The 12043-nt window shown below is 46.5% G+C and overlaps 1 protein-coding gene across 2 annotated transcripts in view; it reads right to left on the bottom strand.

Moving 5' to 3' along the window:
• Positions 1–12043, bottom strand: part of ccdc102a (coiled-coil domain containing 102A) — a 102134-nt gene that overhangs the window by 42866 nt on the left and 47225 nt on the right. For both annotated transcript variants that reach the window (XM_060940734.1, XM_060940735.1), the window contains exons 2-3: positions 9082–9830; positions 4545–4759 (exon numbers count right to left, since the gene is read on the bottom strand). In XM_060940734.1, the coding sequence (XP_060796717.1) occupies positions 4545–4759; positions 9082–9738 (872 nt within the window). In that variant the 5' untranslated portion in view covers positions 9739–9830. The remainder of the gene's footprint in view (positions 1–4544; positions 4760–9081; positions 9831–12043) is intronic.

Below are 12043 nucleotides of genomic sequence, written 5' to 3' on the forward strand. Positions count from 1 at the left end.
CTGGGATAGGCTCCAGCTCGCCTGCGACCCTGTAGAACAGGATAAAGCGGCTACAGATAATGAGATGAAACTAAATGTGTACACTGTTCTTTATTGCTCTCACCTTCCTCTTTATTAGGAACACCTGTACGGTAATGTAGTTACCCCGTCAGTCAATCGTGTGGCAGCAGTGAAGAAAAAAAAGCTTCAGTTAATGTTCACAATGTTCAAACATCAGAATGGGAAACACTGTGATCTTAAAGTGTGATTTTCTTTCACTGTGGTATGGGTTATAAATAATATAATATAATATAATATAATATAATATAATATAATATAATATAATATAATATACAGACTGGTTTGAGTATTTCAGAAGCTGCTGATCTCCTGGGGTTTTCACACACAACAGTCTCTAGAGTTTACACAGAATGGTGCAGAAAAAAAAAAAAAACTGAGTGCGGGACAGTTCTGTGGGTGGAAATGTCTTGGTCTCTTCATTCTGATGTTTGACATGAACATGAATTGAAGCTCTTCACCTGCATCTGCAGGATTTTTTGCATTCTGCTGCTGTCACATGACTGATTAGAGAACTGCATGAAGGTGCAGGTGTATAGGTGTTCCTATTAAAGTGGACAGTGTGTTTTTAAAAAGATAATTTTTTTTTTTTTTTAAAGGTATGTGGGAATATCGCCCTCACTGGCAGAGCTAAATGTTCATCATTAAGTGTGTATGCTTGCATACAGGGTGTGTGTGATGCGTTAGGGCAGTTAGTACTGGGGTAGTAGTGCCTGTAGTTAGTGCATGCTGTATGTCGCATGTTGCTTCTGCTTGCTACTTTCAGTTACTGCCGCCGGCTAGCCCTCTACGCAGAGTGTGAAAAGAGGAGCCAAGCTCGTAAGCCTCCTCTGCCACTACATAGCCTATCCACCACCAAGACTCCTGCAGTGCCTCCATGCAGCCACACATGGCAACTGGGTACCTCACGGTCCCAGGCCAAACTGTAAGTGATCTCGGAACAGCAGTGGACCCCAGAGACAAGGCGTGCAGGCCCGCCGGCGTACGGACACGCCCTGGCACCTGTCAACCACTGCCCCAGCTATGGGTAAATAGGGGGTAGATGGGGCCTGGCCATGGTAGGCAACCTATCTAGGAGAAGGTCACTCCGAACAAAAACCACAGGTGCTGCTCGCGCCTGGCTCCGCACTGTATACCATCTGAAGATGGCGGAGCAAGGGCGGATGAGGGCTTTAAGCCCAAATCAGCCAGAATAGGGCTGTGAGAAGTTGCGCCTCACAGTCCTTAGGTAGCATTGTAAAGCTTGAAAATGGAGACACCAGTAAATGAAAATCCTATACTTCCAGAGTCAGGAGTCCGCAGGAGCCATGCAGCGGACGGTGGTGCTGGTCCTCCCCTGGGAGGGCACTATGACGACTGGACCCCAAACCCTCTCCATCTGAGAGGAAGGGTTCAGTCTGACCACAGCCCACTGTCCAATGCACTCTTGCGCTGTAGGAGACCGTTTATTATGGGAGCCTTCAACGCAAATACAGTGAGGGAGGAGGCAAGGCTGGACGAACTGGCGCACTGTGCTGAGGAAAGAGGAGTGCAGTTCCTGGGGGTCCAGGAGCACAGGAGAGTGCATGACAACCAGCCAATTGTCTACCACAGAGTGCGTGTGTGTGTGTGTGGGGGGGGGGGGGGGGGGTTTGCTCGTTCATCACCTCATCTGCATGGTGCAATGATGCCCAGACTGCGACAGGCGGCGTGGGGATAATGGTGAGCCCTCGAGCACGAAAGGCTCTCCGTTCAGTACACCAGCACACCAACAGGATCTTTGTCACAAATTTCGAGGGGAACCCAGCAACAACTGTCATGAGTGTGTACTCTCCCACCAACGCAGCACCAATCAAGGAAGTGGAGACGTTCTAGGATGACCTGAGAACAGCTATCCACCATGTGCCGGCTCACAACTCCCTGACAATCCTGGGGGACTTCAACGCGAGACTCGGACCAGAAGATGCACCCTTCACATACCACAACAATACCAACCGCAACAGAGAACACCTAGCTGTCATGCTCACGGAACACGAGCTTCTGGCTGCCAACACCATGTTCCGTAAGAAAATGGGCAAGAGATGGACGTTCCAAGACCAAGCTACTGGTTTGCTACGTCAGCTGGAATACATACTGGTAAGGAGGAAGTGGAGGATGTCCGTCCTGAACACAGAGGTGTACAGCACGTTCGACTCTGCGGGCTCTGATCACCGTGTGGTCTCTATGAGGGTGCGCCTGAGTCTGAGGGTCCCCAAACACACTCCGAGGGCCCGGCCTGATTGGGAGGCCTTCGCAAGAAGCCCCGACCTCCAGGCCAGTAACACAGCGGAGGTGAGAGACTGCTTACACCTGCTGGCCGAGGAGGATGAGCCTCTTACAACTTACGGGCGGTTTCTCACCGCAATCGAGGAGGCAACAAGGAGGTGGTTGCCGACAAAGGAGAGAAACAGAGCTTCCCCCAGATCCAAGCACCCGGAGGTCACGAGGGCACGGGCAAGGGTGGAGGAGGCACATAGGAATTTCGAGAGAGAGGGGACCACAGAGAGCCGGGAGGTGTTTGAACGAGGCCAAACAACTGTTCAGCACCTACGACAGGATCAAAGGGGAGGAACTGATGGAGAAAGTGCGGAAAGTGGAGGCTGTGCATGGCCAGCGGCAATACAAGGAGTCATGGAAGGTCAACAAGACAAGTGGACACGAGGACGCAAGAGGTCGAAGGAGGGACAACTCACACGCTGCAGCCCAGAGGAGAGAGTGACCTGCTGGTTTACCCACTTCTGGGATCTCCTCGGCACACCCCCGACAATGGCGGGAGATGAGGAAGAGATGCCTGCAGTCCTCGCAAATCTCGAAATTGACGATGGCCCCTTTACAACTATGGAGTTTGCCACAGTGAAGTCCACTCTGAAGCAGGGGAAAAGCGCTGGGCCGGACAGCATCCCCCCAGAGGTCCTCAAAAACTGTGACTGACATCATATTGGAGACCTGCAACCAGGCTCTGATAGAGAACATCAAGCCCGATATATGGTCCCTCTCCAACATCATCCCAGTGCTCAAGTCAGGAGATCTGTCTAAGCCAGACAACTATTGTGGCATTAGCCTGAACTGTGTCATAGCGAAAATGTACAACCGCATGATACTAAACCGGATCCAGGAGGCCATTGACCCCCACCTGAGGGACAACCAGAATGGGTTTAGAAAGGGAAGGTCTACCATCTCAGATCCTGGCCCTAAGGAGAATCATCGAGGAGGTGAAAAAGAACAAACCTCACAGCGGTCCTGTGCTTCATTGATTTCAAAAAAGCATTTGACTCAATTCACAGAGGCGTGATGATGAAAATACTTAAGGCCTACAGAGTCCCCCCCAATCTACTCCGCGCCATAGAGGCCATGTACACGGGTACAAGAGCCAAAGTAGTCACCCCGGATGGCGAAAGCAAGAAGTTTTACATCCTGGCAGGGGTGCTGCAGGGAGACACCCTTGCCCCCTTCCTCTTCATCATAGCTCTGGACTACACGCTAAGTAAAGCCATCAGTGGGCAGGAACAGGAGCTTGGCTTCACAATTACACCTAAGAAGTCTAGAAAAAAACCTGCTGTTGTCCTGACAGACCTGAATTACACAGACGACATCTGTCTGACCGCGTGGAGCAGGCACAGGAGCTCCTGAGTAGAGTGTGCCAGGGTGGGCCTCAGGCTGAATGCCAAAAAGATGGAGGTTATCACCTACAACATCCCCCTGGACCACCTGCCTCTCAAGACAGCAGGGGGCAGTGCACTGGCAGAAGTCAGTGACTTCAAGTACCTGGGCTCCTGGGTTAATTCCTCTGAACAGGACCTTAAGGTGAGAAAGGCACTGGCGTGGAGGGCCCTGAATGGCATGAACAGTGTGTGGAGCTCCAAACTCCCCCGACAGATCAAGCTGAGCTTCTTCCAGGCGACTGTTGAGTCGGTCCTCCTGTACGGCTGTGAGAGCTGGACTCTGAAGCCCTCCATGCATTAGTCCCTGGATGGGTGCTACACCAGAATGCTGCGTGCAATGCTAAACATCGACCAGAACCAGCATATCACCAACAAGCAGCTGTATGGAGGGCTACCAAAGCTCAGCGAGAAAGTGGCGTCAAGGAGGATGAAGCTCGCTGGCCACTGCCATAGACATCGAGAGCTCCCAGCCAGTGGACTGGTGGTATGGGAGCCAACACATGGGTGGCGGGCATGAGGACATCCCACCCCGACATACGTGGATGTGCTGAGGAGAGACGTAGGAGTGGAGAGTTCTGGGGAACTGGCCGGATGTATGGAGGATCGAGATGACTGGAGACTCCGCTGTCAAGCTCGTCTGAGGACGACTTAACGAATGATGAAATGTTACTGCAGTTATACGATTTGAAGATTATCTAATGTTGACATTAGTGAGTCTCTTATATGCAGATTTACACAAGAGGAAGTTTCTCCGTGTTATGATGTAAAAATGTTGAACCAGTGAAATCACAGAAGTAGTTTTCTCACTCGCGCTCCTTCAGCAGGACTTTCTGAGACTCGTCGAGACGCAGCTGAAGGACATTGAGTTTGCTGTCCTCATCCGGGGTTGCCAGATCCTCCCACAGCAGTCTGTTCCGGTCCTGGCGGCTCAGAGCCGTGCGCAGGCTGCTCATACTGCGAGCATCCCACGAGTCCGGGGACTCAGCCTTCACCCTCAGCAGAGTCTCCAACAGCTGCAGCTCCTGAGACACAACCGGGACAAAAATAACTTTAGAAGGAACAAAACCCACAACTTTCATTACAGCAGGAAGAAAACACAGTACTCTGAGTATAGGAATTATTTCATCATCAAATGTTTCCACAGGAAGGAGGAAAAACTTCAGAACAACTTCCCGTTTACACACACACACACACACACTTAAATAATGTTCCATTACAGCTGTAACACAGATTTTTCTTCCAGTTATAGCCTCCATCTATACTATAAACTCCTTTTCCACTCAAATATTTGAACCCCAATAAATCTTATTACCGAACAAAAACACTAAAGATTATAAATTAGAATTATTTACACTCCTTTTAAATTGATAGATCATAAAAATGCCGCTTGTATTTTAGCAGTATAATTATTCAATTGAAAAAATTACATTTTTAAATCAGAATTTAAATGCAACTTAACCTCTAAAAAAATTATGTTTCACACAATTATTTAATAAATTATTTAATAATTTTAATGTAAAAGACTGGGGCGGCACGGTGGTGTAGTGGTTAGCACTGTTGCCTCACAGCAAGAAGGTCCGGGTTCGAGCCCCGTGGCCGGCGAGGGCCTTTCTGTGCGGAGTTTGCATGTTCTCCCCGTGGGTTTCCTCCGGGTGCTCCGGTTTCCCCCACAGTCCAAAGACATGCAGGTTAGGTTAACTGGTGACTCTAAATTGACCGTAGGTGTGAATGTGAGTGTGAATGGTTGTCTGTGTCTATGTGTCAGCCCTGTGATGACCTGGCGACTTGTCCAGGGTGAACCCCGCCTTTCGCCCGTAGTCAGCTGGGATAGGCTCCAGCTCACCTGCGACCCTGTAGAACAGGATAAAGCGGCTACAGATAATGGATGGACTATATATTTATTTATTTATTTATTTATTTATTAAGAGTTGGCAACAATTATTTAATGGAAAATTGGATCATTTAAAATAAAATTATAAAAGGAAAAATTTTTGAAGCACTCTAAAGAATAAAATTATTTAAGGATAAAATTACTGATATTCATTTTCAAATATCAGAATTATTCTGGTAAATCTGCCAACATACTGAAAGAATATTTCCAACAAATAATTCTGATGCTGCCCAAAGATTACACTTCAATTGATTTCTCATTTATTAGACACTATGTATTTATAAACCATACTATAATATGTAAATATGAAAATAAGCAGGTTAAACTAAATAAAAGTTCTAACCTTCAGACCTCAGTGGAGCTACAGGGGTTGTGTTTTTTGTCTGAAAGTAAAATCAAGGAATCGGTCATGTTGTTGTCTATTAGCAGTACAACTGAAATGATCCATGCTACTCCGTGTGAACACATGAGCCCTGTTTATTCTGTAGGACAGAACGTTATTTTCTCCAGAAGAGGAGATCAAGAGCAATGTAATGATGGAACCGAAAGATATAATTTTTATACACTTATCCAGAAGGGGGCAGTAGAGGAGTTTCACATATGCACACACTGGGGTGATATTTAGAACAGGAAACGGCACAATCAGGAAACACACTCATGAGCTCTCCTTCTCCTTCTTGGGTGGGTGGGTGTGTGCGCACGCGCATATGTCACACTTGAACTTTAAATTTCTGTAAGGGCTTCTGAAGGTCAAGCTTGACACTGACTAACTTGAATTCTCCAGCACATGGTTCTAGCAGAGAACCCACTTGGTGAATCTTTCCCTGTCCCCCCCACACACACCCCTCCCAATTATTCTGTGCTAATTAAAAGTACATTAGGAAATATCAGAGCATGCTGGGGCGAGTGTGTTTGAAAACGAGGAGAGTGAGGAATCGGCATTCTGCTGTGGTTCCCCCGGGGCCAACATGAGGAAGAGAGACCAGGTTCCAATAATAGGACAGAGGGAAAAAATAAGGCCACAAACTGGGACATATAGAAACTCAGATTAACCAAAGACATGGTTGAGAGAAACTGATCCGAACCTTTGTACTACTGGTTTAAGCAGGGATGAGAGTGCATGTTGAGAAAAAAATCTGAAAAGTAGCGGGGGGGCCGGCCCGCAGGTCCCCAGTGGGGTCCAGGGGCAACGTCTCGGTGAGGGACCAGGGGGCGAAGCTGATGGATTTTGGCGATTTAAACACCCAAAACCCATTAATTTTAGCAATGAAATATATGTATTTTTCTCGAAGTTGATATCCCAATTCAACATGCCATCAACTGAAACTTTTGTATCATGACAAGTGTCATTTCTTAAATATCATATCCTACCTTGTTTGACTTTTTCAGCATGTTCAGTGCAACCTTTTAGGTTTTGGAACAATAGACCCATAAATCAGGGATGAGAATGAAAAATATTTTAAAAGTCTAAAAAAAACCAGGGCGGGGCCCATGGGGCTAATGATTTTTGGCTTTTTTTTTTTTTTACCCCAAAACCATTAATTTTATCAGCAAAAATTTGCAATGTATTTGGAAATAAATTCCCCTTCTTGGTGACTCCCAGGTGAAAATGATTAATATGGTACAAGAGACTTGTTTTTAATCAATTCACATTTGATGATTTCAAAAAATCAATGCACCTTTTAATATAAACGAGCTCTACAGTATTATATTTCTGCATTTTAGCTATTCATGTCTTTGAATACTCTAATCCTTTACAATGAAGTGCAAACCAGAAAAAAGTTCTATCATATAATTCTCTTAAGCTTTCTTCTGATGTTATCATGGTAGCAGGAGGTCTTGCATATTAAGCAGGCAACATTCAACATCACTCATCACTTCCCTTTCAACTGTTGTGTGGACTAACTAGGTTTTATCTGGACAGGATGTTGTGTAATGTAATAGATACCATACGGTCAATCTGAAGATCAAGATGGTGATTTTGAGTTAAAGAACAGGCATGTACAATGGGCATTACATATTGGAAATTTTTTTTAAATCAAAAACTAAGTTCATCTGGGCCTAAAAAATTTGGGCAGACGCTCCCGCGCGGCACATGCCAGCAATCCCCCCCCCCCCCATGAAATGAGCAATAAGTAGGAGTTATATACATGCTATCATACTTAAAATTTCATCAGAAATACAGATATGATACTATGATTCTCCCCAACATGCTACATTAGATAAGCTAACCTCATTTATAAAAAGATACACACTTTTATATATGACGTGTAATTGATATATATTTTTTGGGGCGCGCGCTCTCTCTGCCATGCCGATCCTGTAGGCCGCACTGACTCAATACAACTGAAAACTCCGGTCCTCGAGAAAAGAGATAAAAGCCCACCCACACTGAAAGCTGATTGGCTTATTTTGCTGAGTAACCCAATCAAGATGCTCTTTGTCTGGCATGCGCTACATGAACAGGCACACAGGCAGTGTTGCCAGATTGGGTGGTTTTAAGTGCATTTTGGCGGGTTTTGAACATATTTTGGGCTGGAAAGCGTCAGCAGTATCTGGCAACACTGCACACAGTCTCCCTCGCGCGCGCACATTCTAAGATGCGTGATGCAGACCTTAAATGTTGCGCGCGCACGCTCTTGCTCACTTCTATCAATATGCAGGAGACTCCCGGAACTTCCGGGAGACTTGGGATGTCTGCGTTATAAGGTGACCACAGATCATTAATCATACCCCCCCCAAAAAAAAATTTCTCAACGGATTTACATCGGTCTCAAAAACGATCATTTTGGTCTGAAAAAGTCGGAAATCCGCCAATCGGCGGAAAATTCTCATCCCTGTTTAAGAGTTGAAGTGTTCTATCATCAGGTAGAATTAATAACAGTTTTTTTTTTCTTGCTTGAAGAACACTTTCAAATCCTTCAGCCTTTATACGTAAAGATTTACTAGCAATAAATAACACTGCTCTTTTTTGTTCTACAGCAAAATATTCATTTCTCCTGTTTCACTTTCACACTCTCCAATTCTCTCATCACCAGTATACTCCATGTGTCTTTTTGTTAATAATGGCAGTTATGGCTCCACCCCAATACTCTGACATCACTGGTTCTCTATTTAAGACCACCGTGTTTTAGTTACAAAAAAAAAAAACAGGAATTTTGCAGTGGAACTGTTCCAGGTTTTATATGCAATCAGTGAAAAAGTACCCCGTGCTAGAGAATCAGTCCAGGGGGTGGAGTCAGACCTGATCCAGCCCCTACTACTGGGGGCAGAGTCAAGCCAAAAGTCCAGGAGGTGGAGTCAGCCCTGTGTGTTTGGCACGCTGTGATCCGCCTCTTATAGAAGAGGTTGATGACATCAGGCTCCACCCCCTGGACTTTTGGTTCTGCAGTGAGGACTGGGTTATATTTTCAGTGATCGTTCTTGTGTTCTTTACTCATTTTAAGGACTTACCTTTTGCCTTTCTGGTTTCTCAGTTCCCACGTCTCTGACGGGTTCTGGCTCTGGAGAACCCGGTCCATCTCCGACGCTCTCCTCCTCCTCGTGGCTGTGCTGTTTGTCAGAATCAGCAGTGGACAAGTTGGATATGGGAGAGGAGATGTTGGCATTTGATGGACAGCTCTGATCAGCTCTGAGTCTCTGAACCTCAAGTTGGAGTTGCTCATTTTCGGAGGCCAGCTCCTGTCTCTCTCTCCGCGCCCCTGTTAGCTCTTTAGTGAGCGTGTCGAGGCGCTGACGGAGCTGCCGGACTTCGTCACGTGCCCGGTTCCTCTCTGCACGCACTTTACTCCATTTCTCCCTCCAGTTGGCCGTGCAGTCTGACCACCAGCGCATCGTCTTCTCCATCTGTGCAGCGCGAGCTCGCGCTTCCTCCAGCTCGCGCAGACGCAGCTCCTCGCGGCTCTCCCAGTCCGCTCCCGTACCCATACCATCACAGCCCAGACCAGGGGACAGCAGCAGGGGAGGGCTGGCACTGGGTGTGCCCACCGTAGGGCTCGGCGTGTGGGTCATGCTGTCTGGAGAGCGCACTCTGTCCGGACCCACGCCCAGGCCGCACAGCAGACCCGATTTAGCCGCCTCGGCCATGTGAGGGCTGGGCGTGTGGTTCATGACCGAACCGATGATTGGCACAGGGATGGGAAAGCTAGCAGGCTAACGGAGTCGCTTCCAACTCAGGACATGAGTAGAGTTGCCATGATTTCCTGTAGAAAAAAGTAAAATAAAAGGTGGTTTAGAATTCTGCGTGAAATGAAAAGGTTCTCTGTACTAACAGGAGCAAATTAAAAAAAAAAAAAGCCAGCGAGGACCTTTCTGTGTGGAGTTTGCATGTTCTCCCCGTGTCTGCGTGGGTTTCCTCCGGGTGCTCCGGTTTCCCCCACAGTCCAAAGACATGCAGTTAGGTTGACGTGGGGCGGCCTTGGGCTGAGGTGCCCTTGAGCGAGGTACCGAACCCCTGACTGCTCCCCGGGCGCTGTAGTGTGGCTGCCCACTGCTCTGGGTGTGTGTGTGTGTGTGTGTGTGTGTGTGTGTGTGTGTGTGTGTGTGTGTGTGTGTGTGTGTTTCACTGCTTCAGATGATGCAGAGGATGAATTTCACTGTGCACGTGACAGTATATGGAATGTTTAGAGAACAACAAGACAAAATTTAACTTAAAATACGTATGAAACCTGTTTCTAAAGTACACAAAAAATTCAATATAAATACACAAAAATCAGCATCATATATAAGCACAGGAAATTCTCTTCCTGACTGGATATTGGAAGTTTTTTTAAATTCGTTTTAAAACCAAAATGGAGTGCAGGTCCTGATGTGGACGCAGTGAAGTATTTTTATAGACAACGAAACTGAAGAAAATCCTACAAACAAACTGTTCACAGGTCAGTGACTGAAGTTTTCTAAATGTGACCCGGCACGGCTTCTGTAGCGGTTTATCCAGTCACATTTATCTCAGTTATTTAGCTAAAGGCAGTCAGATCTCAGAACGCAGACCAACAGATTCAAACAGATTTTTATTTTGTTTACCCTTTCTGCTCTGATTAGCAAATTAACAACATGACTTGAAAAAAGAAGTTTAGAGAAACTACCCTTGTTTCAAGGTCATCTCATCTGCTCAGAGTCTACGAGTTAAAAATGTTAAACATGAAACATCATTGAAACAAAACAACCACACAGCACTGTCTTGTTTACAGCCTTAAACTAATCTTTAATCTGTTCAGTCGCTTATTCAGACATTTTATGGAGCTGGATCTTTTAGTTTACACGTCCAAGTCAAAACACCGATCTGATAATGTTCATAAATGTAAAGTTTGCTTTTGCGTACATGACATTTGATTGCGCTCGGCTCAACTCACAGCAATTAGATGGTTACGGTTGTGATTCAGGGACACACAGGATACAAGACAGATGGATTTGGTGTAAAGGTTGAAGGAACGCGTTCAGAGTATAAATGTAGAGTTAATTGTCCGTGTAGAGACTAATGTCTCGGACATGTGCTAGCAATCAGCAGCAAGAAACCCCCATGATGCATTTTCCCCCAAATAAACATTAAACCTGGACATTTTCCTGTTGACTCCTTTTACAACAGAAACAAAACAAGACTGAATAAACAATTAAAAAAAAAAAAAAAGAGGGAAAGATGCATCTGGGCGGCACGGTGGTGTAGTGGTTAGCGCTGTCGCCTCACAGCAAGAAGGTCCGGGTTCGAGCCCCGTGGCCGGCGAGGGCCTTTCTGTGTGGAGTTTGCGTGTTCTCCCCGTGTCCGCGTGGGTTTCCTCCGGGTGCGCCGGTTTCCCCCCACAGTCCAAAGACATGCAGGTTAGGTTAACTGGTGACTCTAAATTGACCATAGGTGTGAATGTGAGTGTGAATGGTTGTCTGTGTCTATGTGTCAGCCCTGTGATGACCTGGCGACTTGTCCAGGGTGAACCCCGCCTTTCACCCGTAGTCAGCTGGGATAGGATCCAGCTCGCCTGCGACCCTGTAGAACAGGATAAAGCGGCTACAGATAATGAGACGAGCTGGAGTAATGAACTTACAGTCTCAGAGTTCTACACAAACGCACTGAACTTTACAACAGCTGTATGCAGGTGAAATGGAAATAAATCAACTAAGGCAAGAAAAATTATTTCCATTTCACCTGCATACAGCTGTTGTAAAGTTCAGTGCGTTTGTGTAGAACTCTGAGACTGTAGGTTCATTACTCCAGCTCGTCTCATTATCTGTAGCCGCTTTATCCTGTTCTACAGGGTCGCAGGCGAGCTGGATCCTATCCCAGCTGACTACGGGCGAAAGGCGGGGTTCACCCTGGACAAGTCGCCAGGTCATCACAGGGCTGACACATAGACACAGACAACCATTCACACTCACATTCACACCTACGCTCAATTTAGAGTCACCAGTTAACCTAACCTGCATG

Source organism: Neoarius graeffei, chromosome 15 (genome assembly GCF_027579695.1).
Source record: "Neoarius graeffei isolate fNeoGra1 chromosome 15, fNeoGra1.pri, whole genome shotgun sequence".
NCBI lineage: Eukaryota > Metazoa > Chordata > Actinopteri > Siluriformes > Ariidae > Neoarius > Neoarius graeffei.